This window comes from Prionailurus bengalensis, chromosome E2 (genome assembly GCF_016509475.1).
Source record: "Prionailurus bengalensis isolate Pbe53 chromosome E2, Fcat_Pben_1.1_paternal_pri, whole genome shotgun sequence".
Lineage (NCBI taxonomy): Eukaryota > Metazoa > Chordata > Mammalia > Carnivora > Felidae > Prionailurus > Prionailurus bengalensis.
In genome coordinates this window covers 62,009,499-62,037,167 of record NC_057352.1, presented here as the reverse complement: position 1 = coordinate 62,037,167, position 27,669 = coordinate 62,009,499, and the positions used below count along the sequence as shown (strand labels likewise).

The following is a 27,669-nucleotide window of genomic DNA, read 5'->3' as shown; positions in this document are numbered from 1 at the left end:
GATGCATGAGGCAGGCAGAGCACACAGGTGCAAACCTAAAGGAATCATGTGCCCAGAGAACAGGAGTAGCCATCTGGGGATGAGGCCACAGGGTCTCCCAGGCTGGCAGGTTACAGGCCTCAGGCTGAGCCGAATGCAGCCCTGCTGGCCAGAGGACCAAGACGCCAGATCGTGAAGCTGGGCATCACGGGTAGGAGGGGCCTGAGCACCCCCATCTCATGCTGGGCATCCTGAGACGCCCGTGTGTGCCCAGTGCGCACCAGAGGGTGGGCTGTCCCTCCGAGCCCAGCGTCTGCCCTTGGAGAATGTGCCCACCACTGTGGCTCAATAGTCCTCACTCCACACCCCAGACAGAAGACTGTGAGACCACCTTTATTAGGCCAAGAGTGGCCTCGTGTACAAATTTACAGAGTTCCTCCCTGTACCGGGACCCCCGGCATCGCCAGGGCCCTGGAACCAGCACCATCTCTGGACCTCTGAGTCTGTGAGGATGGCAACACCAGCCATGTGGCATACCGGCTGGGGCGTGGATGCTGGGCAGGGAGCAAGGAGTGAGCTTGGCCTTGGGCCTTCCAAGTGGAAGGGCGTGACACCCACCAGGAGAAGATCAGCCCACTCACGGCCTTCCCCAGTGGCCTCTGCTGCCTGGGTTCCTGCTCAGAGTGCACAGGCCAGCAGGATGCTCCCGTCTACCCGGGAACCACGGTGTCCTGTCCCAACCTGGACATCTACCCAGGGAGGGGAAGCTGCCGTGTTCTCATCCTTGGGATGGAGGAAAGAACAAAAACGGGGGTGGGGGTCTCTCCAGAGCCCCATCATCTGGGATCCACTGTTGTGTCTCCAACATGCCCTTCCCGAGTGAGAAAACCCACTCCCCATCCCACCCAAGGTCTCGCAACAGGAAACAGCCTCCCCCAGGGAGGGTCCCGCAGTGAGCCTGACCCCAAATACACTCTAGGGCCAGGACAGATGTATATAAATATATAGGCTGTGTGTATATATCGTATAAATGTATCTATATATGTATATATGTACATGCACACTTAGGAGGGCAGGCCAGCAGCTGTGCCTCAGCATAGGGAGTTTCTCAGCCAGGTCCAGGATGAGCCTGGCTCCTCCTCAGAGGTCTGGCCACCTTGAAAAGCCTCTGGCTAGGTGTCGCAGGCAGGCTGAGAGCCATCACTTGAAGTTGAGAGTCCAGGTGTTAGGGATGTACAGGGACTGGGTCTGGCGGGTGCGGCGAGGCGTGGTGTTGAGGGCGTCCACACTCTTGCGGCTGGAGCGCACTACGTCTGCCACGAAGCTGGTGCAGTCACTGCAGACGTCCTTGAGGACAGAGCCGTGGGTGTAGATGTGCGGGAATGCCTCCTCCACACTCGGCCACTGGGGCCCCTGCAGGGATCTGGAGCAGGACGGAGCCATCAGGGAAGTCTCCCTCTGGTTCCTTTCTCCATGTCCACAGCCTACCGCCCCCCCTCCCCCACGCATCCTTCCCACCCACCCCCCGCCCCCAGCAAAAGCTCTTCCTCAAGAGGATCTGAGCACCCGGTTCAGTTTCCAGCTCACACTACTTAGCCCCCAGAGCTCTCTGAGACATCCCTTTCTGGACAAGTGCCTTGGACTTCTGTGTCCTGGCAGTGTCCCAGCAAACCACCCCACCCACCCCAGCTCCTGTATTACTCTCGATGCCTGATCACCACAGTGACCTCAGCAAAGGGCAAAGGAACGCACTGGAAGGCATCTCTTCTCTGGGTCGGCGTCGTTTTGGTAGCTGACACCCTCCGAGGACTCTCAAAGCCCAGCGTGTAGACAGGAATGTGTGCAAACTTCTTAGAAGGCATCTTCATCTACAACACAGAGGGAGATGTGGACAAGGCTACCCCGACAGGGACGGCCGGGGGCACAAGCGTGCACGCGGGCGTGCACGCGCACACACACACACACACACACGAGCAGCTGCCTGCTCTGGGCCTGTGGGGCGGCAGGGGAGTGTCTGCAGGGTGCCGTTGTGACCGTGTGTGCTCTCTGGATGCCCACCCCATGCCGCCCACCTGAAGGCATGTGTCTCCTCACTCGTTCCCCACACCCAACCACACGCTGCTCATCCAGACAGGCGTACCCAGAGGGCCCGCCAGCATGCCCTGCATGCAGTAGTTCCTTGATGAGTTGGAGGTTGCTCAGTGCTGAAACCGCAAAACGCAAAGGGTTTGAAAACAGTGGTGGTAAAACCCTTTTCCAGCAGGCCATGGTTCCTAGGCGGAGGTGTGGTGGGGTGACAGAGTTCTAGGTGTGATTACCCTCTACGTTTGCACACCTGCATATACCAGACATGCCCAGACTGCTACAAAGAACCTTTCCGGAAACACTCAGGGGAGATGTCGCGTCAGAAGGTAAGAGTCCAGGGGCACCTCGGTGGCTCAGTCAGTTAAGCATCCGACTTCGGCTCAGGTCCTGATTTCTCGGTTCATGAGCTCAAGCCCCATGTCAGGCTCTGTGCTGACGGCTCAGAACCTGGAGCCTCCTTCAGATTCTGTGTCTCCCTCTCTCTCTGCCCCTCCCCTGCTTGCTCTGTCTCTCTCAAAAATAAACATTAAACTTTTTAAAAATAAAAGAAGGTAGGAGTCTTAGAGGGAAAATGAAGGGTTTTTCTTGGCAGTAGCCTGCTAACATGGAACGTTAAAAAAAAAAAAACAACACCTACAAGGGTCTTTAAAAACTACAGTCTGGGAAACTGTAGGGATGGGTCTTGTGTGGAGGAAGGAGACAGACGAAGTGACTGGTGCACGTCTGACCGGCCAACAGGAGACAGCAGAGCCTCTGTCCCCCGGCTCTGCCCTCCTGGACAAGCCAAGTCAACCACAGGACACCCCAGATACCTGGGGCCTCGCTCAGACCCCAGACGATCCTCACCTTTATGCTGCAGGAAGTGCAGACAGCCCTGGAGGGAAAGAAGAGGGACGCGGGGTCAGCAGCGAAGAAGCCACAGAGAGACCATTCCCACCCGGCGAACTGCCCGCCCTTCTGCTAGAGACCAGTTACCTCAGTGCTTTACTTGTTTCCCCCCCCAAATCTTTTCTTTTCTGCCCCTCACAGCTGGCTTTTTCTCTGAAACATTTCGGCCTGGAGCTTTCCACGCCCTCTGCACTTGCATGTGCCTGACGCCTCCTGCCACAGAGGTGCCATCTGAGCCAGAGGCGCCCCAGCAGCTCAGTCTTAAGCAGTGATTAACATCTTTTGAATCCCCACTGCTGACTTAAAACACAAATACCTTCCTGTACAAATTCAGACACTAGAGAGAGCCGTGACTGCAAATCGTAAAGCCCACCCTCCGTGGCAGACCCTGGTGACGGGTTTCCCCTTCTCTAGATCTAAGTATGACGGACAAAGATACACGCTTAAAATAAAACAAAAATAAATGAAGTGGGGTGTTATGCATACTATTCTATAAAGATACATCTGGGGCTCTTCTCTGCATTAGGACAGATGGTCCAAGTTCATTTTTTAATTTTTTTTAACTTTTTATTTATTTTTGAGACAGAGAGAGACAGAGCATGATTGGGGGAGGGGCAGACAGAGAGGGAGACACAGAATCGGAAGCAGGCTCCAGGCTCTGAGCCGTCAGCCCAGAGCCTGACGCGGGGCTCGAACTCCCGGACCGCCAGATCATGACCTGAGCTGAAATCAGATGCCCAATCTACTGAATCACCCAGGTGTCCCTATTTTAGAGAGAGAGAGAGAGAGAGAGAGAGAGCGCGAGAGAGAGAGAGCGAGCGAGCACGCGCTTGTGTGCTGCAGAGAGAGGGAGAGGGAGAGAGAATCTCAAACAGGCTCCAGGCTGAGCGTGCTGGGTTCCATCTCACAACCTGAGCTGAAATGAAGAGTCAGACAGTCAACCACCTGAGCCACCCAGATGTCCCTTGTCTTTATCTTTGAAGCATACTCTTTCTTGGTTTAGGGTTTTAGATTGACAGTTTTTCAGTCCATCAGAAACGCTGGTTTACTGTCCTCTTGTTCTCAGTGAGAAGTCTTTATTTGCTGGCTGATTTTAAGAATTTCTCTTTATTACTGGTTTTGATCAATTTGATTAATAAGTGCCTTGGTATGATTTTATTCATGTTTCTCATGCTTGGGATTAAGTTTCTTGTAAGTTTATATTTTTCATCAAATTTGGAAAACTTTTTAAGCTATTATTTCTTCAAATACTTTTTCTGTCCCCCCCCCCTTTTTTCTTTGGGGACTTTAGTTACATCTATATTAGGCTTAACATTAACCCACAGGTCATTGAGACCATTTTCACTTTTTAAGTTATTTTTTCTCTGGAGCGCCTGGCTGGCTCAGTCGTTAAAGGATGGGACTCTTGATCTTGAGGTCATGAGTTTGAGCCCCACGTTGGGTGTAGAGATTACTTAAATAAGTAAAACTTTTTAAACATTCTAAAAAAATAACATTTTCTCTCAGTGTTTTCATTTTAGGTGGTTTCTATTGCTTGGTCTTTGAGTTCACTAATGTTTTCTTCTGCACATTCTTCTGGATGTTCAATCTGCCGTTAATCTAATCCAGTGTAATTCCAAACATTCATCCAAACATTCTAGTTCCAGGTCTAGAACTTTGTGTCTTTTTATCTTTCATGCCTCTAACTTTTTGAACATATGAAATAGTTTAGAACTTCAGAACTGCTAATTCGAATGTCTGTGTCAGTTCCGGGAGTCTTTCTTTTTTCTTTTCTTTCTTTCTTTTTTTTTTAAATAGTGAGAGAGAGTGAGCATATACGTGCATGTGAGCAAGGAAGGGACGGGCAGAGGGGGAGAGAGAGAATCCCAACCAAGCTCCACACTCAGCACGGAGCCCAGTGCAGGGCTGGATCCCATAAACTGTGAGATCACAACCTGAGCTGAAATCAAGAGTCAGATGCTCAACCAACTGAGCCACCCAGGTGCCCCAGTTCTGGGCGATTTTGACTGATTTTTCTATCATGGGTCGTATTTTCTTGCTTCTTGACATGCCTGATAATCTTTGATTGGATGCTAGACATTTTCTCTTGCTGAGTGCTGGATAAGATAGTTAGGAATAGTTTGGTCCTTTCCAAACTATTTCCAGGTCTTGCTTTTATGAACTTTTAGGTTTGGAACAATGCTCAGTCTGGGGGCACTTATTCCCCACTAGTGGAACAAGACCTTCAATGGTTCGTGAATTACAACATTTCCACCATGGCTGGTGGGAACACACACTACTCCTAGTACTGTTCCTTGAAAGCTTAAGCACAGGGTCAGTACGCTTTTTCTGTAAAGGGTCACAGAGCAAACATTTTGGATATGGCTAAATGAATAATAAACAAATGGGTGTGGCTTTGTTCCGATAAAGCTTTATTCACAAGGCAAGGAGTAGGCCAGATTTGGCCTGGGGGCCGGAGTCTGCCAGTACCTGCTTCAGGATGATTCTTTCCCAGCCTTCAGGAGCTTCCTTTGCTTGTATGTGCTGATTGGTCCCCTACTGAACACTCCAGGACAATCTGCTGCAGGCCCGAGGCTTGCCCTGGGGACAGCTCTCTCCCGGCTGGAAATCTGCACTAAGACCTCCGGCTGCCTTGGTCCCTCTGGCTTCTCAGCTTTACTTCCTCCAGTCAAGGAGCTGAGTGGCCTCTGGGCTGTGACCTAGAAACTCCAGGCAACTGAGGCCATCACTGGGCTCACCTGTCTCCTTCCTGCTGTTGCCCGATAGTCAATAGCTTGAAAACCGTTGTTTCCTGTTCTTTGGGTTCTTTACTTTTTATGGGTATTTTTGCTTGTTTCAGGTGGAAGGTGCCTGTTCTGATGCCTGTTACCCTACCTTGGCTGAAAATGGAAGCTGGAAGCCCCTTAGCTATTAACATGAACTTACGAATGAGAAATTAGTGTTCTGTAGTTGCACTAGCCACACTGCATGAAGAAACATCCCCACAATCACAGGAAATTCTACCGGACAGTGCTGGCTTAGAAACCTTACTGCTCCCCCCGTGTTACTCACAGCCAAGGTGCTTACACAGGCTTACCTCTTGCAAAAGAGACAGGTGGGTGGCCAGGAGAACAGCGGGAACTTGGCTCGGCAACAGCAACAAATCTGTAAGTGAAGGACCAGATGAGTTAGTCCTGCGTGGTGAGGGAGCAATCCAGGGTCCAGGCTGCCTGGCCCGCCCTCAACCCAGGGCTCCTGCCTGCTGAGGGAGCAGCTGGGTCCGGGCCACCTCACCTTCCCCTTCCTGAGACTGCTGACGAGCTCCTTGTTCTGCAGGAACTTCTCCATCTCAGCCTTTACCAGCACACGGCGCACATCCATCACTTCCTCCACGGTCAGAGCAAGGCTCTCCACGGGGTGGCTGAACTCCTGGGGATAAAAGGGTCAAGGGGTCAGTGCTCCTGAGGCCTTGAGGGACGAGGCCTTTCAGGAGTCTGTCCATAAGGGTCTCTCTTCTCTGAGGACTCTGGAATCTTCCTGGCCTCAGTCTCCCCAAACCTAGCAACTTCCTAAAACACCCCAGCCTTCAGCTCACCTACTGCTGGGACCCACACACGCTACTCCCGTCACCTGGTCCGCACCCAGCCTGCTGATGACCACATCCCTCTAGCATCCCCGCCTCTGTTCACGGTGCTCTCCAGACCAGAAACATCTGCCTCCCACCTCATTCCCCACCTGCAAACACACACCACCACCGGTCGCAACCATCCAGAGGCCCCAGGCCCACCTCCCCTCCTTCTGAAGCCCTTCACCCCAGAGCTCTCTCTCCCCTGGCGGCTGAAGGCCCTAGGCGCCTCCTGCATGCTGCCTGACTCGGTGCTCACCACCAAGCCTGCCCATCTGTAGGTGGTATGTGTCCCGCCTGCCACAGCCACCTACCCCTTTGGGCCACCACAGTGACTGTGCCTTGTTCTGCCCACCCTCCGGAGGGGTCGCTCAGCTCCTCTCCTATAAAGTGGGGTGTCTTCCAGCTTCATTGAGATAACACACAAAGTCCTTAGCGCCACGCCTGGCACCCCAAATTATTAGCTACGGAGATGAGGCATCAAGAGGGGCGGCCCCCCACGAGGGGGCCACAGAGATGGGGGTTGGGATGCGTGGTTTGTTTCTTTCACATTGCTGGTGGATTATCCTATTTAGGGTTGCTCCTGTTGGGAGCGGAGACCAGCAGGTTGCTCATCAGATTGGCCGTGAGTACGTGTTCAGGGCAGAGATGGGTGTGGAGGTTACATGAGGTCTGACAGCCAAAAGTCTCAGAAAGCACTCCTGACATCTGTGCTAAGAAGACACTTATGGGGGTGCCTGGGAGGCTCAGTCAATTAAGCGTCCGACTTTGGCTCAGGCCATGGTCTCACGGTTCATGGGTTTGAGCCCCACGTCAGGCTCTGTTGTCAGCAGAGAGCCCGCTTTGGATCCTCTGTCTGTCTCTCTCTCTCTCTCTCAAAAATAAATAAACATTAAAAAAAAGTAAGAGTGGAGCACCTGGGTGGCTCAGTCAGTTGAGCATCCGACTTCAGCTCAGGTCATGATCTCACAGTCCGTGGGTTCGAGCCCCGCGTCGGGCTCTGTGCTGACGGCTCAGAGCCTGGAGCCTGTTTCAGATTCTGTGTCTCCCTCTCTCTGCCCCTTCCCCGCTCATTCTCTGTCTCTCTCTGTCTCTCAAAAATGAATAAACGTCAAAAAATAAAAAAAGAGTACACTTATGGGGGGGGGGGGTGCCTTGGTGGCTCAGTTAGTTAAATGTCCGACTCTTGGTTTCGGCTCAGGTCATGATCTCACGGTCCGTGGGTTCAAGCTCCGTGTCAGGCTCCATGCTGACAACGTGGAGCCTGCTTGGGATTCTCTCTCCCTCTCTCTCTGCCCCTCCCTGCTTGTGATCTCTCTCTCTCTCTCTCAAAATAAAGAAATAAACTTAAAAAAAAAATACACTTATGGGACTTGCCATTTTAAAATGGGCCTCCCCACCCTGAATACTTAATTAAAGGAATACATGCGTGTCCCCCAATTCCTTGACTTCCCTTCAAGAAGTGGCCTTCCTCTTTCCCTGCCGCCCTGAGTTAAGCAGGGGCTTGAGTGCACTCACGATTCAGCCCCACCCGTACCCACCGCCATGGCCGAGGGAGGCATCGCTGCTTTACAAGAGGGGCTGAAGACCGCCCTCACCCGTGGTGGCCCAGCAAGTGGACTCTGGGGAGCTGCCAAAGCCTCACACGAGGACCACACCCATCTGTGAGTGTCCACGCGGCGGAGGCACCTCGTGCTGAGCACCAGGTCAACCTAATTACTGGTGATGACGACGAGACGCGAGGGGAGTGGGTCGGCCTCTGTAAAAGTGACAGGAAAAACCCCCTACGGTGGTTGGTTGTAGTTGTGTGGTGGTTAAGGACTACGGCAAAGAGTGTCAGGCCAAGCAGGTCGTCAAGGAAAGCTTCCAATGCAAGAAATGAGCAACTAAAAAACGTGGCCCTTGTTCCTCCCACAAAAAAATAAAGAAAAGTGGGCCTTAATCCCCGTCCCCTGAGGATGTCCTCAGTGACTCACTTCTAATGAACAGAGAAAGCTGGAGATAGCAATGAGTCACTTCTGAGACTTGGTCATGAAGACACTGGCTTCTGCCTTGCTGTTTCTCAGACCACCAGCTCTGGGGGAAGTCAGCCCCCATGCTGTGAGGACACCCGAGAGCCCTGTGAAGAGGTCCACGTGCAGGGGAAGCTCGGCCTGCCGGCAACAGCCACAGGAGAAGCCACCTTCCAAGAGCCCCCTGCGGGGAGGCCCTGAACCAGGCCGCCCAGCCGAGCCACTTCTGGATTTCTAACCCTCAGAAGCTGTGTGAGATAATAAGTGTTTGTTGTTTACAGTTTTAAGTTCTGGGGTAATTTTTAATGCAGCAGTAGATGATACAGAACTTGGTTGGGGAGTATCAGTGGTAACACTACCTTATAATTTTAGGGCACTTTTCAAGGCAATTTTAACGCGTGTTCTCATTTAAGCCTCTTGACAAAACTTCAAGGAAATGGTGGTAACGACATTGTTGACATCCGGATGCCCTGTGCTCACCAGGCACTTCACCTATCATCCCTCTGATGAAAGCATACACCAAGGCTCAGGTCCAAGGAGGGGGGCGGGGCTCAAAATACCAGCAGGTGTTAGCTCCTCCCAGTTACAAGTCAGATAAAACCCACCGCTGAGAAAGCCCAGATGCAGAGGGTAAGCAGCGTAGTGCCAGAATCATGACCCTGTAAGATGCTGTCACATCTCGCTGCCTTCGGGCACAGAGCTCCAGTCTCTCGTCTGTCCTAACCCCACAGGGAACTAAGAACTTCAGATGTCCCCAGTCCCCTTAGCAAGGTCCTTTCTTTGGCCTTGGGGCTGCAGTTCCCAGAAGCCCCAGAAGGGAGCAGCAAAGACCAACCTCAGATTTGGTGGCTCTGGAGCAGACCTAGCCACACCCACGGAAGGAACTGCCCCACCCCTGCTGGGCCCTGTCCAGGGGAGAGGTGAGGATAAGGGCCCAAGAGGCGCCCCCACCCAGCACCCTGGACAACAATGCCTCCATCACTCACCAGCCACAGATGATTGGTGTCTGGGGCTGCAGAAGCCTCCGGCCGGTCCTCTGCTGAGCCCAGGTCACTGTGTGGTAGAGAGCTAGGGTCAGGCTGGACCTGGACACTTACAGGGAAGGAACCTAGAGTAAGAGCACAGGAGCCCCGTCAGGACAACCAGGCAGAAACTGCGTGGGAGGGCTGTGCCCAGGGGGTGATGGAGACGGCTGGTCAAGCAGTAGGGGGCCATGGGGGCGATAATCAAGGAGAAGGTCATGTCGAGAGCACGTCAGTGTGGCAGGCTCAAGGGACACCTGCAGGGGCCCCATATCTTATCCCGGCGAACGAGCCAACACCGGGAGCCGCATGGCCGCCAAAAGTGAAGGCAGATGGCAGCAGTCATACAGGAAGACGTCACTAGTGCCACTCGCCGCACTTCACGCAGAGAGGGGTGGAGCAGGACGAGAGAGGCAGCTCTGAGTCTTCAGGACACTTGTGGGGGGACAAGGACAGTGAAGTACGGAATTGGCCTGGCCTGGACCTCTTCGCTCCAGAAAGTGCATCAGCTACCAAGCTGGACCACCTTGAGACTGGCAAGAGAACAGGGGGGCTCAAGATAACGCTGGGAGCAGAAAGGGTGGCCTGGCCACGTATAGTAGGAAACAGTGGATGGGGGAAGATAACCCCATGTCCCGTCAGCACGTTGTGGAGCACAGCCCTTCAACAGTGGGACAAACTGACCCTGTGTGGCCAGTAGGAGTTTTCTGTCCTCTGTGCTGAACAGGGAAACAAAGTGACAAGTCAGGTTCTAGAGTGGTGGGTGTGGCACGGCCCATCTGGCTCACTGCGGACAAGTTTTCACTGATCAGAAAAAAAAAGACCAGAAGGATCCGTCAATCATCTATCTGTCCACCTAGCTATTTGTCTATCCATCCATCCATCCACCCATCCTCCATCCGTCCAATTTTCTTTTCATATACCAATATATTACTAGTAATGATCCCTGAGTACTAGAGTCATGCGAATGTTTTAAAGTTTTTTAAAAAGTGTTTTTATAATAAATGTGGATTACTGATTTAATAAGAAAGTTTTCAAGTTAAGAAAGTGGGGGATGCCTGCCTGAGGCAATGAGGTAAGTCCGGGCTTGAACTTTAAACACCCTTCTTGCAGGTATGACCTCCCTATACCCTCTGGATGCTGCCTCCTCAGGAAGACAATGGGACCAGGCCAGGACATGGTGCCCACAGAATAGAGTCAAGGGAGAAGGGGGTGAGAGCCACCACTTGCCCTGCTCCTGGGTGCTTGGCCTCCAGGCGTGCATGCTGCCCGTGCGGGGCCGGGATGATTCCAACCCTCCTTGGGGCTGAGTGCCTGGCTGCAGGCCAGAGGCCACTTCGCTCCGGAGCTGGACCAGGTCATGCTCCGAGAAAGAGCGGTCCCGCTTCAGTGTCACCTCCCCACACGGAGACTCTTCCTCCTGTGGACACACCAGACCCAGCCCTGACCACCAGCGCCTCCTGCCTGTCCCTGGACTGAGGCATAGGACACAGGGGGTGCTGCTGGACCCACTGAGGCCATGGGGTCATCCTCTACTCACTGCCCAGCCTGACTACCCTCTAGCATAGTGGAAGGCAAGTGCCTCGAAAACCAACCCCTTCGCTGAGGCCTGTGGAAAGTCCTGAAGGTGACAGGTCTGGTGTCAGGTGCGGCCCACCAAGAGAGCTACTGCCCTAGGTCTCCCTGAGCTCAGTGGGCAGTGAGGGGATGACAGAGGGCCACAATGAGACACACCGGCTTTTCACATCAGCCAGGGGGCTGCTCAGCTTCCCAGCCCCAAGATGATGAGACACGCCCACTCCAGCCCTTTTGCACTATGGGAATAGGTGGCCCAAGGCCACCGTTCCAGTCACCCGTCTGAGCCACCAAGATGGGGAAGTGTTCCCAAGTCCCACCATGTTTGCTCTCGGGACAGACCCAGCCCCACAGCAGGACGGCAGCCCCAAAGAAGAGTGCTGCCCTCAGCCCTTCTCACTTGCCCTCTTCCTCCTCCTCCCTGGCCTCTTTCCAGGACTCTGTGGGCTCTGACCTCAGATGTGTTCATCTCCTCCATCTCAGCCAAGGTGGGCGCCTTGAGCAGGACCCGGGGCCGTGGGCGTTGGGTGTTGTTCCCGGCGTCCATGACAGACAGGTTGATGCAGGAAGGGGACTTGGTGTCCCCAGAACAGGCATTGAGGATGCAGGGCAGAGAGCCAAACCCTGGGGGAGGCAGGGAGGTAGGGCAGGACAGGACAGTGAGGGGGGGGGGAGGGGGGAGGGGGGAGGCGGGGGAGGTATCCCATGCTCACCCCGGCCACGCCAGCGCTCGGCCCCCACCGGGCGCAGCCTCCGCTCCTGCTTGATCTCCTCCAGGATCTTCTCATGCAGGGTCCTCTGCTTTTGGGGTAAGGGGCGAAGCCTTCTCTCTGAGACCTGGAGGGAGTATGGCTCCGTGAGGGAAGGGGGTGGCACGGACACAATGGAGCGGGGAGGAACCCTGTGATACAGCCACGCCTATCAGTAGCCGGCTAGGAGGGGGCAGACGGGAAGGTGCCCTATGTGCTCTTGGGGCAGGTCCATCTCGGGACCAGCCTGCCAGCGCCTCCCTCAGTGGAGACTCCACTCTGCCCTGGGGGAGGGGAGGCCAAGAGTGGAGGCCACGCACAGCTGGTACCTGTTTCAGCGGAGGCCGGGAGCGGATGAAGTCCAGGATGAGTTCATGGGCATCCTTCTTCACCCTGGGAGGGATATCTCCATCGACCTGTTGGGGAGGATGGGGAGAAGACCAAGGCTAAGGGCTTGATACCCACATGGACTGGGGCCGTGGGAGGGCTCTCTCAGCCCTGAGCAGGGCCAGGGCCTCACGCCAGCCCCCCCTTCAGGCCCCTCAGGGGCTGCGTGGCAGGCGTTAAGGGCAGCAGTGGCACCACCGTGTTCCATTCTTCACGTGGAAATGAAGGCCAGGGACACCCCAGACAGGGTCGCCAAAAGAATGGAATAACTGGCACATTGAGAATTTGTCAAGTGAGGGGCGCCTGGGAGGCTCAGTCAGCTAAGCGTCTGACTTCGGCTCGGGTCACGATCTCATGGTTCGTGGGTTCAAGCCCCGCGTCAGGCTCTGTGCTGACAGCTCGGAGCCTGGAGCCTGCTTCGGATTCTGCGTCTGCCTCTCTTTCTGCCCCTCCCCTGCTCTCTCCCTCTCTCTCAAAAGTAAATAATAAACGTTAAAAAAAGTTTTTTAATTTGTCGAGTGCAGCCAGCACAAGGCAAGAGCCGTGTAAACATAAGATGGGGCAACTCGCAGCCGCAACTCCTGCCGCTGGTCCTCTGGAACCCTCCGTGCATCCCCTCTCCCTCCCTGCCCTTGTCACACCGTGTCCCTGATGTCACACTGTGCCCAGTGAGTTATGGGAATAAGGGCCACGTCCGCCTGTGCACATTTAAACACCCGGCTCAGTAGCCACAAGCGGGCAGAAGGCCGCTGGCAGGCCCCTCCCCCACCAGCTCACCATGACCTTGCGCAGCTTATAGTTCCTGGCGCGGATGTCCTGCATCAACATCTCGAAGGGGGTGAGCTGGAACTCGGTGGGCAAGGGGTTGAACTCTCGCTCCTGCACCTTCTTCAGCTTCACTCCGTGGCGGAGCTCCCGCATGAGCTGGACCCACAGCCGGGCCTGGGCCCCCGAGAAGACGAGAACGGCCCTCAGCTCCAGCAGGGCTGCCCCAGGCCCTCCAGGCACAGACCCCGGGGTGTGGGGGCTGAGCCCAGTGCTCCGGGTCAGGAGCGGAGCCACATCTTACCCAGTCTGTGTGTCCCAGGTTGTCAAGCTCCGCCAGAGGCTTCTCTACCTGCAGTTCATCGTCCCGAAGCTTCTGCAGCATCTGCGCGTCCAAGAGAAGGTAAGAGAATGGTAGCCGCGGGGATATGGGCCCCTGCCGGTCTGTCCGTCTGGGGACATTTCCTTCCCAGTGCACTACTATTCCACCAGCTGGAAAAGGGACAAGCGGCCATTTTGGCCAAGGCTTTGGGCTCAGAAGGATCTAGAGAAACCAAGCCATTAGCTTTGGAACCACACGGGACACTTGGTATCCCGTCAGCTGTCTCTGGCAGCTTCTCCTGGGCAAGGACAAGGGTTAGAGTAGAACACTCGCCTGGCACCCACATAGAACTTTCTGGTTCGCCAAAGAACCTGCACCCTTCTCTCACCTGATCCACACAGCCCAGGGAGGCACTGTGTCCTCCAGAGATGGCGGACGCAGGGGAAAGCCCTGTTCTCCCCCATCTGTGAAGTGTTCCCAGTCTTCCTTCAGCTCCAGCCCCCAGGGCACATACACACCCACCCGCTTAGAACACCCATGGTCGCCTCTCGACACGTGATCCCAGCTGGAGTTTTACATTTATCTGTTTCTTTGACTGTTGTCTGTGCTATTGGCTCCAGAAGGCCAGAACCTCGTTTATGTTTCTGGTTTTTTCTCACCTTAGTATTCCTGCTCCTAGCACAGCATGATGGACGCTAAGTCTTAAATGACGGTTGAAAGGATGAATGGATGGCTGGATAGATGGGTGGGTGTGTGGACGGACAGCTGAATGGGTGGACGGATGGGTATAGGGGTAAGAGGGTGAGTTACTCAGCAAGTCCTGGGAAACAGACATGGGTACGTATTTCATGACATGGGGGAAATGCCGCCATCGTGGTGAGGGCCAAAGAAGGACATCAAGGGTTGTCGGGTAACTGTTCTGTGCTGAAAATTTGGGAAGCTGCTACATTCCCTGCCTTCATTGCCCTGGATCTTGGCAGCAGCTGGAGCCTCTGTCCTCACCAACTCTCCTACCCTAGAGAAGCATCTAACCTTTAGCACACAGCTCCCACCCCATCCCCCCAACTAAGACAGAACCGGTTACCCTGGCTTTCACCCCAAGCTACTTGCTAAACTGCTTTGGGACGCTCTAGAAAATGCTGCCAAGTCTCAGAGCGGCACAAGGTGTGTAATTCTAAAAATAGACCTGTGCGTGATGTGGCAGTCCCTGTGGCGAAGGGCATGAAGGGTGGGACTCTCATCCCTCCTGTAGTTTCTACCCCTGTCCCTGAACAGGCCGTTTCTTCCTAAAAGGCCAGCCCAGATGTGTCCCACCGACAGACCCTCCTCTCACTTCCCGTCACTACCAACTCCCTGGACATCTCCTGGGTCAATTACTTGGAAGTCTAGAGATGTTTGCTCCTGCTAAAGAAAGAGCTTCTATTGTCTGCATAAGGAATTGATCTCAGCAACAGAGCAGGTGACTTCAGAGCAAGAAAGACAAAAGCATTAAGACCCATCTGGGGGTGCCTGGGTGGCTCAGCTGGTTCAGCCTCTGACTCCAGCTCAGGTCATGATCTCACGGTCCGTGGGTTCGAGCCCCGCATCGGGCTCTGTGCTGACAGCTCAGAGCCTGGAGCTGCTTCGGATTCTGTGTCTCCCTCTCTCTCTGCTCCTCCCCCACTCACACTCTTTCTCTCTCCCTCCCTCTCAAAAATAAACAAACGTTTAAAAAAAAGACCCATCCGGGGCGCCTGGGTGGCGCAGTCGGTTAAGCGTCCGACTTCAGCCAGGTCACGATCTCGCGGCCCGTGAGTTCGAGCCCCGCGTCGGGCTCTGGGCTGATGGCTCGGAGCCTGGAGCCTGTTTCCGATTCTGTGTCTCCCTCTCTCTCTGCCCCTCCCCCGTTCATGCTCTGTCTCTCTCTGTCCCAAAAAAAAAAAAAAAAAAAAAAGTTGAAAAAAAAAAAAAAGACCCATCCACTAATTGGTGCATTAGAAGAACATCTCCAAGGGGTGCCTGGGTGGCTCAGTCGGTTAAGCCTCCGACTTAGGCTCAGGTCACGATCTCATGGTTCATGGGCTCGAGCCCCATGTCAGACTCTGTGCTGACAGCTCGGAGCCTGGAGCCTGTTTCAGATTCTGTGTCTCCCTCTCTCTCTGCCCCTCCCTAACTCATGCTCCCTCTCTCTGTCAAAAATAAATAAACTTAAAAAAAAAAAAAGAAGAAGAAGAACATCTCCAAGATGCCAAGGAGGAGTGGGGAGGGGAGATGGGGAGTGGGCAGAGGAACTACCCACCCTTGGGCCATCAACTGGGCTGCAGATAAGGGCCCAGTGGTGCAAGCACATCTCTGACTTGTCCCAGGCTGGGTCCCAGGCCCCATCAATCAGAACAATCCTGAGAACCTCCTCAGGCCCAGAGCTTCGGGGAAGTTGGTCAGGGTGGAACCAGGGACCAGCATCAGTCAATTTCAAAAAGCTTCTGCCACTGCCCTGACCTCTACAAAGTCTGCAGTTTCTCATTTGTGACTGCTGATGGGAGGCAGGAGTCCTTGTGCCAAGACCCCTGCTTCGAGGAAACAGGTCAGGTCCCACCAAGGGGAAAGCTAGAAAGTTGAAGAAAGACTGTCAGCTACTAATTCTGAGACCACGAAGAGACAGGACAGGCCTGGGGAGACCCCAGCTCTGCCTGTACTAGCTCTGGCTTGGGACAAGGGGACACCTTTCAGAGCCTCCATTTGCTTATCTGCAAAAGGCAACTGTCACTGAACTTCCTACCTCCCCCAAACTCCAAACACCTGGGTGCACTGAGCTACAGGAAGCAGTGCCAGTTAGCACCCGTTTCCAGAAGAAACCAACACAGGGGAGGACAGCCAGCCCCATGGGAAGATCTAAACATGAGGAGGCAACAGGAAGAAGGGCCCGGGGCCAGAGGCTGGGAGCAGGTTCCTTAACGTCCCTGAGCCTTAGCCCCTTCCTGTGCGAAACCGGTTACGAAGTAGGTGTGAGGGTTGAGTTAAAACCTGCAGAGCATCTAGGACGGTGCCCACCCTGAGTGCAGACAGTGAGGCCAGTTTATTCAGAGTCCTGCACTGAGGACTTCCACTTCCTTTGGAGAGACAGAGGGACCAGTGCGTTGGGGGGGGGCCTCGGTGGCCTCTTCCCCCTTTCCTGTGATTCCTCCCACTTGCGCACCACCTGGGGAGGCCACTGGCTCGTGCCCCGCTGCCCCTCCACCTGCTCCACCCCTGGCCTTCAGGGAGCCCCCCCACGGGAAGCCCCCCCCACCCCCCGCCCCTCCTTAGCATGTGCTCTCCCAGTCACCTCCTTGGCCTCCCGGACCCTGGCCAGGAAGGCCCGCAGCTCCAGCGTCTCCACGAAGAGGGCGCGGCACACGGCCTGGTAGTGCGCCTGGGCGCCCCGCGGGTCCGTCAGGCGCGCCGCACAGAGCCGCATGGCCTGGGCGAAGGTGCGCACGGCGCGGGGGCCGCCCTCTGCCTCCTCTTCCTCCTCCGGGCCCCCGTAGCCTTCATCCGCAGCCCCGCAGCCGCCGTCCTCACAGTCGTTGTTGGCCATGAGGTCGATGAGCCGCTCCAGCTGTGGGCTCAGCTCTCGCTCCTGGCTGTCGTCCAGGCCCCAGTCCAGCGCGCGGTAAATGGCAAAGCCCAGGGACTGCACCATCTGCAGGACAGGGGCCCAGAGCGTCATGGGGGTGGGGGGGGTGGGGCAGGGGGAGGAGAGCAGCCGCAGGGGTCACGGGACAACCCGCCCAAGGTGACAGCACAGCACAGCCTCTAACAGCCAGCCGGCCACACGGTCATGTGCCAGGAGCCAAGCTGACACGCCCACGACGGCCGAGCCGCTCCCCCAACAGCACAGCCCCCGTGGGAAGCAGGTGGGCAAGTCGGCCAGGTCTTACAATCAAACATGCCGTCAAGGAGAGAAGCGAGGGCCACTCCTCTCCCAGGAGGGAGTCTAAGGAGGAGTCTAAGCAGGAAGAAGGAAAGACACATCCACACAGGGCTGGTCCTAGAAAGGCCCAAGCACCCAAACCTGGGATGTCTGAATGTCTTCAACTGGCAGATGGCGACCAAAGCCGACCCATCCTCACAGCGGGGTACCAGGCAGAGGCCCGGCGGATCAAACCGCACATGCTCGTCTACACCCACGGTAAACACAGAACAGAGGAACCAAAGCCTCCGTGCTGCGTGCTTCCATTTACACGAAACTCTAGGTGAGGCTGATCTGCAGCCACAGAAGGCAGGGCAGCTGAGTGCTGAGGTGGGGACTGGAAGGGACACAGGAGCTTCTGAGCCAATGGTACCGGGGACACGGTGTGCACTGTGTTTGCCAGAACTAATCAAGCTCACTGAACGCAAAGTAAACCCTAGTCAATGTGATCTGAAAAATACACAACCTGGGGCACCTGGGTCGCTCAGTCGGTTGAGAGCCCCACTCTTGATCTTGGCTCAGGGCAAGATCTCATGGTTTGTGAGTTCGAGCCCCGTGTCGGGCTCTGAGCTGACAGCGCAGAGGCTGCTTGGAGTTCTCTCTCTCCCTCTTTCTCTGCCCCTCCCCTTCCTGTGCTCCCTCTCTCTCTCAAAAATAAGTATTTAAATAAACAATCTAATTAAATATTAGCTTTTAATGTAACATACCAGTATATTTTATTTTTTTTTAATTTGAAAAAAAATTTTTTTTTTTTTATTAAAAAAAATTTTTTTTAACGTTTATTTTTTTTTGGGACAGAGAGAGACAGAGCATGAACTGGGGAGGGGCAGAGAGAGAGGGAGACACAGAATTGGAAGCAGGCTCCAGGCTCTGAGCCATCAGCCCAGAACCTGATGCGAGGCTCGAACTCACGGACCGCGAGATCGTGACCTGAGCTGAAGTCGGACGCTCAACCGACTGAGCCACCCAGGCGCCCCGAAAAAAATTTTTTTAAACATTTATTCATTTTTTGATACAGAGGGAGCATGAGTGGGGGAAGGGCACAGAGAGAGGGAGACACAGAATCCGAAGCAGGCTCCAGGCTCTGAACTGACAGCACAGAGCCTGACCGGGGCTCGAACTCACAGACTGTGAGACCATGACCTGAGCTGAAGCTGGACGCCTAACCGACTGAGCCACCCGGGTGCCCCAATGTACCAGTACGTTTTAAATCAGAGGACAAGAGGGGCGCCTGGGTGGCGCAGTCGGTTAAGCGTCCGACTTCAGCTCGGGTCACGATCTCGCGGTCCGTGAGTTTGAGCCCCGCGTCGGGCTCTGGGCTGACGGCTCAGAGCCTGGAGCCTGCTTCCGATTCTGTGTCTCCCTCTCTCTCTGCTCCTCCCCCGTTCATGCTCTGTCTCTCTCTCTCTCTCTCTCTCAAAAATAAATAAACGTTAAAAAAAAAAATTTTAAATCAGAGGACAAGGTTAGCATCCTTAATAAACGCTGCTAGAATAGTTATCTACAAATTTTAAAGTATTGACACTTGAACTCATGAAAAACGGCATCCTCTCACTTCAAAATATTTTAAACTCCACATAAATTTCAATGTGTATAAATGTAACCCGAAAAAGAAAAGAACAAAACAATACTGGCACCTGGGCGAAGGAGGGGAGGAGGAGGGGAGGAGGAGGGGAGGAGGAGGGGAGGAGGAGGGGAGGAGGAGGGGAGGAGGAGGGGAGGAGGAGGGGAGGAGGAGGGGCTACCCCCGAAACAAGTGTCACAGTGACTGCAGGAGCCCAGCCAGGCATGGCCGGGGCCCACAATGCTACTGTTTGTGAGTGCTTGAAATTCTCCATAATTCTTTAAAAAAAATTTTTTTTAACACTTATTTATTTTTGAGACAGAGAGAGAGCATGAGCGGGGGAGGGGCAGAGAGAGGGAGACACAGATTCTGAAGCAGGCTCCAGGCTCCGAGCCGTCAGCACAGAGCCCGACACAGGGCTCGAACCCACGGACCGCGAGATCATGACCTGAGCTGAAGTCGGACGCTTAACCCACTGAGCCACCCAGGCGCCCCATAATTAATTCTTTTAAAAGCATATTAGCACATTAAAAAATGTGTGAGTCTTGCAGTAGGGAGACCTCTTCACTCAGCACTTCTCAATTTTACTTGGCAGGAAACCCTACTTTCACGGACCACCATTAGTAACTGGGGAATCTGTGTTCTCTGGAGGGCATCTGCCAACTGTCACTCGTTTATCTGTTCAAATGCCATCCGCACCTGACACTCCCTGCTCACAGGAACACAGCCCTGAAAAGGTCAGATCGGTTCGCACAGCAAAGCGCCACATGCAGCTGAACACAGAGGGCGCGGGCACCTCCAGGGTCCCCGCTTCTGCTCCGCACGGCTTTTGTATTTCGACATCTTCCCTTTATGACAAGGATACAAAATGACAGTGGCTCTTCTCATGTCATTAACTACTCTGAGCCCTTTGTTACTTACCTAGGGGACAACATAACTCACAAGACAATGGCTGCTTTCTAGGTAAGGAGGGAGGCACAGGACCTCCGGGCACTGCTGGCAGCGGGCAAAGCTGGACTTAGGACTGGGGATCTGCTGGCGGCCGTATGCCAAGACGGAAGGCCTCTTGGTGGCTCGTGGAGCCACGCCCTCACCTTCCACCCCCAAGTCCACTGGGCCTGAGGGTGTGGGGGGCCCTATGGCATCTCCTCTCACTTCCTGCATTGCCACCGCCTGGGGCCCGGAGGGTGGGGGCAGCCCAAGCAGAGCTGGAGGAGGACACACAGGGAGCCAACGCTGGGCAGGAGACGTGGGCAAGACAGCCTTCTCGGTCCTGCAGAAGTGCCTCAGGAAACACCCTGAGCCGGGAGGGGGCCAGCGTGGGAGGAGGGGCGGGCCTGTTAGGAAGAACGAGGCTCCAATGGAGCAAAGTTCCAGCCCAAAGTCAACACCCGTCTCCGCCGCCCCCAGCCCCACTTGGAGGCGGTCCTATCTCTGCTTTACGCAGGCAAGGGTCACAGACCCAGCTCTTAAGTCACCACCCAAAATCATGAGTTGGAGGGCACAAGGCTAGGGCCAGGGGGAGTCCTCTGTGGCATGAGATCTCCAGAGAGTACCCTAATACCCCCCAGGACTACAACTGCCCCCGGTTCTTTCTTGGCCCAGAGGTAGGTGCCAGGAAGGAGGCGATGGTGGAGGTTCACGCCCACTCAGCTCTAGAGACCCTGCCGACCCCAGGGCGGCTCTGCCCTGGTCCCTACGGCATGGAGGCAGACAAAGGGGCCAAGTAGGAAAGTCCCCCGCAGTCCCCGGTGCAGTGCAGAGTATCACCGCAACCCAGTCATGCCTCTTTCTCCTCGTAGCTGGCCTAGAGTTAGAGGGTTAACTCCAACATGAGCCGCTTATCTGATAGGTGCTCTGTTAAAAGCTTCTGTGTGCCCCGGCCCGGTCCCTGGAAACTTTCCCTGAAAGGCAAAGAGTCCGTACTTTCCCATAAGGAAAAATCTGGGCAGTCAGCCAGAGTCTCAGAACCTAAGCCCGACCTGCCTGGAGTTACAGGAACTGAACAGGCTCCCAGTAGCCACAGGAGGCCAGCTTTACCCCGGTGCCAGCAGCAAGAATCTGGGTTAACACAAGTGGCCGCCCTGCCATAGTGGCTGGGGTGGGGCTCTCATGGTTCGTTTTTGGGCCCCCCAGCACAACAGTCCAGATTCGACCCCCACGTACAAAGTTTGTGTGTATCTACCGCGTAAATACTTTCAAACTTGAAAACAACAGGTCTCCTTTGGAATGCCGGGTAGCGGATACAAACTCACTTGGGGACCCTGGGCCGTAGGGACAGCCCTGGTTGCACCATCTGAAAGGCAGGGGAGAGTGTTTCGGGCCGTGGATAAACAAAGTATCCAGAACACTCCGAGGGCAGACAGCCCTGCCAGGAATGGAGAGGAGTCTTGAAAACATGTTGTTCTTTTTTCCAAAGCAAATTACAGAAAGCAACATATAGTGACAACACCAGACCGCTTCAGAGCTCCGGTAACCACAGGCAGGGTGCTGCTGGGAAGGGTATCTTATCACTGACATTTTTTTTTTTTTAAGATTTTTTTTTTTTAAGTTTACTTAGTTATTCTGAGAGAGACAGAGAACAAGCAGGGGAGGGGCAGAGAGAGAGGGAGACACAGAAGATGGGAAGCAGGCTGTGCACTGACAGCACAGAGCCCAAACTCACAAACCGTGAGACCATGACCTGAGCCGCAGTCAGACGCTTAACTGACTGAGCCACCCAGGCGCCCCTTATCACTGACATGATGGCCAGGATGTGGGGGCGCCTGGGTGGCTCAGTCAGTTAAGCGTCTGACTCTTGATTTCGGCTCAGGTCATGATCTCTTGGAACCAAGAGACTGAGCCCTGACTCAGGCCCTGCACTGACAGAGTGGAGCCTGCTTGGGGTTTTCTCTTTCTCTCACTCTCTGCCCCTCCTACCTCGAGTGCTCCCTCTGTCAAAATACACATTAAAAAAACTGCAAGCATGTGGTAATAAGAAAAAAGAGGAAAACTCTGGGATGATTTATTATTGTTTTTAAATTCTCCACAACAGAATATGTAGCCTCTTTTGGGCTGTGACCACCCCCTACCCTTGGTGTAACACTGTACTTAATACATAAACACACATTTGCATAGAGCTTTCTTAAAGGCGATGGAATGATAAACATCAAGTTCGGGACGAACTCCCCGGGGGGCAGGTGGACACAGAGAGAAGTGTTCCTGGGAAGATCTGAATTCTGGGTCGGGCGGGGGCTCCTGGACATTGGCCACTGGGCTGGTTTTCCTGTTTGCCCCCCAGACCCACTCGGCCTGACACTCTGCACCCAGGGGCTCTCGCCTACAGACCACATCACCTTTGCTCCCTCCCCCGGCCGGTGCGAAGCAGAGCCTGGAGTCTGGGCCTAGAAGACAGGCAGACGGGGTGTCATCGATGCCCTTCCCCTTCAGGCTTTCCTGGCTTGCCAGGTTCCGCACCGCCCTGGTGGGCTCTCTGTCCTCACCTGTCCGCTCTCTTCATCAAGTCCTTTTGATTAAGGTCTTTGAGTATTTTGTCTGTGTCCCACCTCCTGGGAACAATTGTGTAACTTTATATGCTTTCTAATTTACATTATATGACACGTGTTAGTTTTAATGTGTACCAAGTAAACTTAAAAATTGTTTTAAAGGTACCTGGGCTTCTGAGCTGGCTGGTGACAACACCATCGTTGTGGACTCTGCAAGAGGAGATAACAGGCAGTCAGGACACGCCTCAGCATCCCCGGGAACCAACAGATGGACTGCCCACCCACCTTCCCCCTCAGGGACATACGGCATACCCTCCACACTCTCCACTGGAACCCCCGAAAGCTTCGACAGGCCAAGCCGCCACTCATTTGGACAGACACCTGCAGACCCATCTTTGGGCCTGGATATCCAGGTGAGGGGCCAGAGACTGACACACACCCCGCCCACACCCCACACAGCAGTCACACCCCAAAGTGACCACGCAGCGGGGAGCAGGGTCCCCTGGGGAAGCGTGCTTGGAGGCTGGAGGCAAGAGAGAATGAGTTAAGCCTCCTCCTTCATAGGAAAGACCTCATGGTCTGAAACTCACAGTACCCCGAATGTGCCCCCGAATCATAGCAGAGTCAGATGAGAAACCCAGGCTCAACAGAAACAACAGATTTTGCTCTGGAATCGCTAAGAGCTGAGCTGGGTAAGCCAGCATCCGGCCGCTACCTGCAGATTTAGAGATTTGCCCCCAGACTGTCAGCGCCTCCGTCAGAGAATCAGAGTCTCTGGGTTCAAGCCCAGGAGCTCAATTCAGCACCGTGTATTTTATTTCATCATTAAGACATGGCACTGAATTAACGTGTTTACAAATGCTCATCTGCTGTAATCCATACACAAGCCAGGAGGTAGGTGGCTCTGTTACCCATTTCACAGATGAGGAAACCGAGGTCCAGAATGTTGAGCTCATTTCCCGGAAGTTGTCACAGCTAGTAAGTGGTGAGGCCAGGCCAAGGGGCCCCGGAATCTGCCCCAGCTGCTCCCCCACCCCCCACCCCACCCCCGGGTCCCTCAAGATGCCAGGCTGGATGAAACAGAGAAAACCCACCTACTTCTGCAACCTTCCTTGAATGCAGCATGCAGGTGGAATCTGTGCTAAGAGATGAACTTGAATTGCCTTAATTCTTTTTGGAATGAGGTAGGGTATGAAAAAAAAAAAAAACATACACCATGAAATTCTCTGCTAAGTGAACCTGCTAACTCCACAAATATTTTCAAAATGCCATTAAGAACTAGGAAGATTGCCAAAGATAGAGTTTGTGTTGAGCTGATCCATTAAAGTAATGGAAAACCATCCACTCCAACATCAAGAGAGCGGGAAGTGAGCAGCAGGCGGCAGACTGTGGCCCGCGTTTGAGAGTTCCATGAGTGTTTGTAGCTGTGATTGGATTGGAGCAATGGAAAGAAGAAAACAGACTCAGAACAGAGGTGCTCCCTGGAAGAGGCCAGGGCCCTGAGTCATCCTGGGGACCAAGAAGGGGGGGGGCAGCCAGCCCTTCAGTGCCCTTTACAGACCGAGCACCGTACAGTCCTCTGGTCAATGGGAAGCCTTCTGGTTGGAATAATTTGAATGCCTGTGTCCCTGGTTTAAGCAGTCCATATGTTAACAAAAGTACGTGTTTAGTAATCTGATTGTGCTTCACGTTATAAGGACTTGGGGAGTCTTTGGGTTTTGATGAGAAGGCTGTCCCCTTGGGAGGTTCAGGGCAGACACTGTGTCCAGCTCTTTGCTGCACAACTAACAAATGTTTCATTAGGGCTTCAATCCACAACCACCACATACAGGTTGGTGCCATGACTCCCTCCTTACGGATGAGGAAACTGAGACTCGGGCAGATTGAGAAAAATTACACAAAACCACACAGCCAAAAAATGACAGAGCGGGGACCCCTCCCAAGCACTGCCAGACCCCAAAGTGCACCCTCCTGAACTGCCCACCCAGAACACCCAAATAGGACTTCACGGAGCTACGGTAACTTTGTCACCAAGCTGATCACATAGCATTGTACAAACCACCTTTTCCTTATTTCAAAAACCGTCTTGGCACACCTGGGTGGCTCATTCGGTTAAGCATCCGACTCCTGGTTTTGGCTCAGGTCCTGATCTCACGATTCGTGGGTTCGAGCCCCACATTGTGCTCTGCGCTGACAGCTCAGAGCCTGGAGCCTGCTTGGGATTCTGCTTGGGATTCTGTCTCCCTCTCTCTCTGCCCCTCCCACACACACACTCTCTCTCTCTCTGAAAAATAATAAACATAAAAAACCCCCACAACTGTCTTGGAGGGAAAGCAGGGAGACCCAGACAGAAGCAGGAGGCATCTAGGACTGAAGTGTTCTCCATGTCCACCAATGTCTCATTGAGGTAGGGCTGGACCCAGGACGCACGGTCTCCATGGTGTTGCCCCCCCACTGGGTGCTTCTCCCTCCCTGCCGAGAAGAGCATCCTCACCAAGATGTACAGGAAAAGAAAAGCCGATGCGATTTCTTGCGTATAAAATGACAAATGAGGAGAAACCAAGACGCTCGGGAGTTTTCTTGAAAATGATCATGTGTCACAGTTCCCAGAGGAAGTGTCCCCCCTCCCCGCAAGCGGGTGGGGCGAGTGGTAGGACAGGTGTCTGACAGCCTCACCCCTCTGTGCCTGAGTGGGGAGTATGGGAAGGAGTTCAGCCCAGATTCCCACCTGTGATGATGACATTGAGGGTCTTGCCTCTCACCTCATTTCTTTATCTACGGAGGCAATCTTGGGAGGCAATACCTGCCCAAGCTAACCCACGGCGTCACCCAAAGAACAGGTGAGGCACACGGTGTCACCTCAAAGAACAGGTGAGGTAACGAACGGATGCAGACACTTCTGAGGGCGCCATAGCCTGTGAGGATGTGCACGGCATCACTGTGCTATGATGACCATGGGACCGCCAGGACCTCCCGGCCAGTTTCAGACCAAGGGCATCCTGTCTGTGACTCTCTTTAGGCTTGAGGTCAGGACAGGGAGTGGCCATGGAGGAGACGCCCTCTTCAGCCCCCCAGGAGGAGACCGCACACGTGCGGGGGTCGGGGGGAGGCCAGCCAAAGCAGCAGCTACACTAGGCCTCCCAGGCCGGAACCCCCCCCCCCACCGAGGTCCCTAATTATGGACAATGAATGCAGACTCCACAAAGGGCAGGGTCCAAGCTCAAGCCCAGGGGGCCCCCGCCTTTCCAGATCTCAGGCTGTTTCCTCAGTACCCCCGTGCGGCTAAACAGCACGGTGGGTAGACCAAGGCCCTTGCAGGACCCACACTCAATGCTGGTGGAAAATGGTCACAATCCCAAGGAAGGCAGCCTGCAGCATCTCTCAAAACTTCAGCCCTGGGGCGCCTGCGTGGTTCAGTCAGTTGAGCGTCCGACTGTTGGTTTTGGCTCAGGTCATGATCCCAGGGTCATGGGACTGAGCCCCGCGTTGGGCTCTGAGCTGAGTGTGGAACCTGCTTAAGGCCCTCTCTCTCTCCTTCTGCCCCCTCCCGCTCATGCGCTCTCTCCCTCTCAAGATAAGAAATAATAATTAGGGCGCCTGGGTGGCTCAGTCGGTGAAGCGTCTGACTTCAGCTCACGTCATGATCTCACGGTTCATGGGTTCGATCCCCGCATCGGGCTCTGTGCTGACGGCTCAGAGCCTGGAGCCTGCTTTGGATTCTGTGTCTCCCCCTCTCTCTGCCCCTCCCTCACTTGCACTCTGTCTCTCTCAAAAATAAACATTAAAGTTTTTTAATAAACCAATAGATACATAAATAAATAAAACTACCACCCCTGCTTGTCTTGATTCAGCAGGTGTGCTCAGGTGCCATGACACCAGAGTCTACTCGCGTGGTGCCTCCCTAACAGCCAATCGCCGGACACGCGACACGATGTCGGCACAAGGGGGCACTGGACAGCCACCGACATGGAGGAGGCGTCCTTGGTAATGAGACGATCGGAGCCCCTACTGGGGGGAAGAGTTGCCAAGGGGCGCTATTTGCCACACGCTGGCCAACACGTAAAACACACCGGGCCTTCTCCTGCTGTGAGAAGGCTGGCAGGAGACTCCCAACGCGCTGCCTTCACACTTTCTGAAATTGGAACGTGTGCTACGGCATTAAGAAATTAATTTCCGTGCACGTGACAGTGGCAAGAACACGGCACCCACCTCGCTCTCTCACAATCCAGGACGGGAGCTCGTGGTCCGGAGCAAGTCCCTGGCTCTCTCTGAGCCTCCTCGGAGTCCTCTTTCCAAACAGCTATCAGCTACCACACAGGGGATTGTACAGATTAAGCGAAAACAGGGCCTGCTGACTCAGTCGGGGGAGCACTGGCCTCAGCGCTGAGAGTTCAAGCCCATGTTGGGTATAGAGACTGCTTAAAAATAAAGTCTTAAAAGAAATGAAAACACACGTGGTATCTGGCACCTAGCGTATGCTTCCATAAATGCTTGTCTCAATGTCAAATTTTAAAACTTAAATTAAGTAATGCCTCAGATCAAGCACTCGTGTCCAGAAACGAGCTGGCAGCAACCAAAGCTAAGAGGAAAATGCCTGCTCAAGACTGGGAAGTTGTGTGTTTGCTCAGCAAACAGAGAGCTCCGTGGGGCAACGGCGCCCGTGTCCCCCGGTCTCCGTTTCACTTCCGCCCGTGCTCACCTCCACAGGCTCTGGCTGACACCCACCTGCTTCTCCGCGAACTGACGCCGCAGGGTGGGGTGTCCTCGGCCAGCAGCAAGGACCCAGGACCAACGTCACCCGAATCAATTCCAGGAAAGACCCGAGTCAGGGAAATGCGTGTGGGCCAGAGAACTCCCACAATGCACGCGTAAGGATCAGTCAACCCTTGCTTTTTCACACAGTCCTGGTGAGGGAACGGTCAGCGTTCCTCTGCTCCTGCAGAACTTCCCCACCCAGTGCCTGCCAGTGTGCCCTGGGGCTAAGCCCGGGAAGGCCCCACTCATGGCCACAGCACACGGGCCGCAGCCTTGAAATGCAGTACGTTCTGAGGCGTTCCTCCCCGCTCGCCTAAGGATGGCTTACTTGAACTCCCTGAGTGCTCTTCAGGGATCCCCTCCTGTAGTCCTCCCCGCTGCCCCACTGCGTAGCCCGGGGAAGGGTGAGGAACTTGGCCAAGGTCACCTGGCTGAGATCCAATCCACGCCTAGCCTGGCTCTGAAGCCAACACCCAGACCGTGCGTTGTCCCCCTTGCTCACTGACCATCCCAGTCACCTCAAGTGAAAGGAGTCTTGGCCCTGGG

At 54.4% G+C, this 27,669-nt stretch overlaps 1 protein-coding gene across 2 annotated transcripts in view; it reads right to left on the bottom strand.

The window, feature by feature from the left end:
* Positions 1–356: 356 nt before the first annotated feature.
* Positions 357–27,669, bottom strand: part of SPIRE2 (spire type actin nucleation factor 2) — a 34,884-nt gene continuing 7,571 nt past the window's right edge. The window contains exons 2-15 of one of the 2 annotated variants that reach the window (XM_043599952.1): positions 22,535–22,578; positions 16,693–17,049; positions 13,371–13,451; positions 13,079–13,243; positions 12,244–12,330; positions 11,879–12,002; positions 11,620–11,789; positions 10,821–11,010; positions 9,555–9,676; positions 6,226–6,360; positions 6,029–6,096; positions 2,911–2,938; positions 1,707–1,847; positions 357–1,402 (exon numbers count right to left, since the gene is read on the bottom strand). In XM_043599952.1, coding sequence (XP_043455887.1) covers positions 1,313–1,402; positions 1,707–1,847; positions 2,911–2,938; positions 6,029–6,096; positions 6,226–6,360; positions 9,555–9,676; positions 10,821–11,010; positions 11,620–11,789; positions 11,879–12,002; positions 12,244–12,330; positions 13,079–13,243; positions 13,371–13,451; positions 16,693–17,049; positions 22,535–22,578 — 1,802 coding nt within the window. In that variant the 3' untranslated portion in view covers positions 357–1,312. The remainder of the gene's footprint in view (positions 1,403–1,706; positions 1,848–2,910; positions 2,939–6,028; positions 6,097–6,225; positions 6,361–9,554; positions 9,677–10,820; positions 11,011–11,619; positions 11,790–11,878; positions 12,003–12,243; positions 12,331–13,078; positions 13,244–13,370; positions 13,452–16,692; positions 17,050–22,534; positions 22,579–27,669) is intronic. The other variant, XM_043599953.1, reaches the window with a different exon arrangement.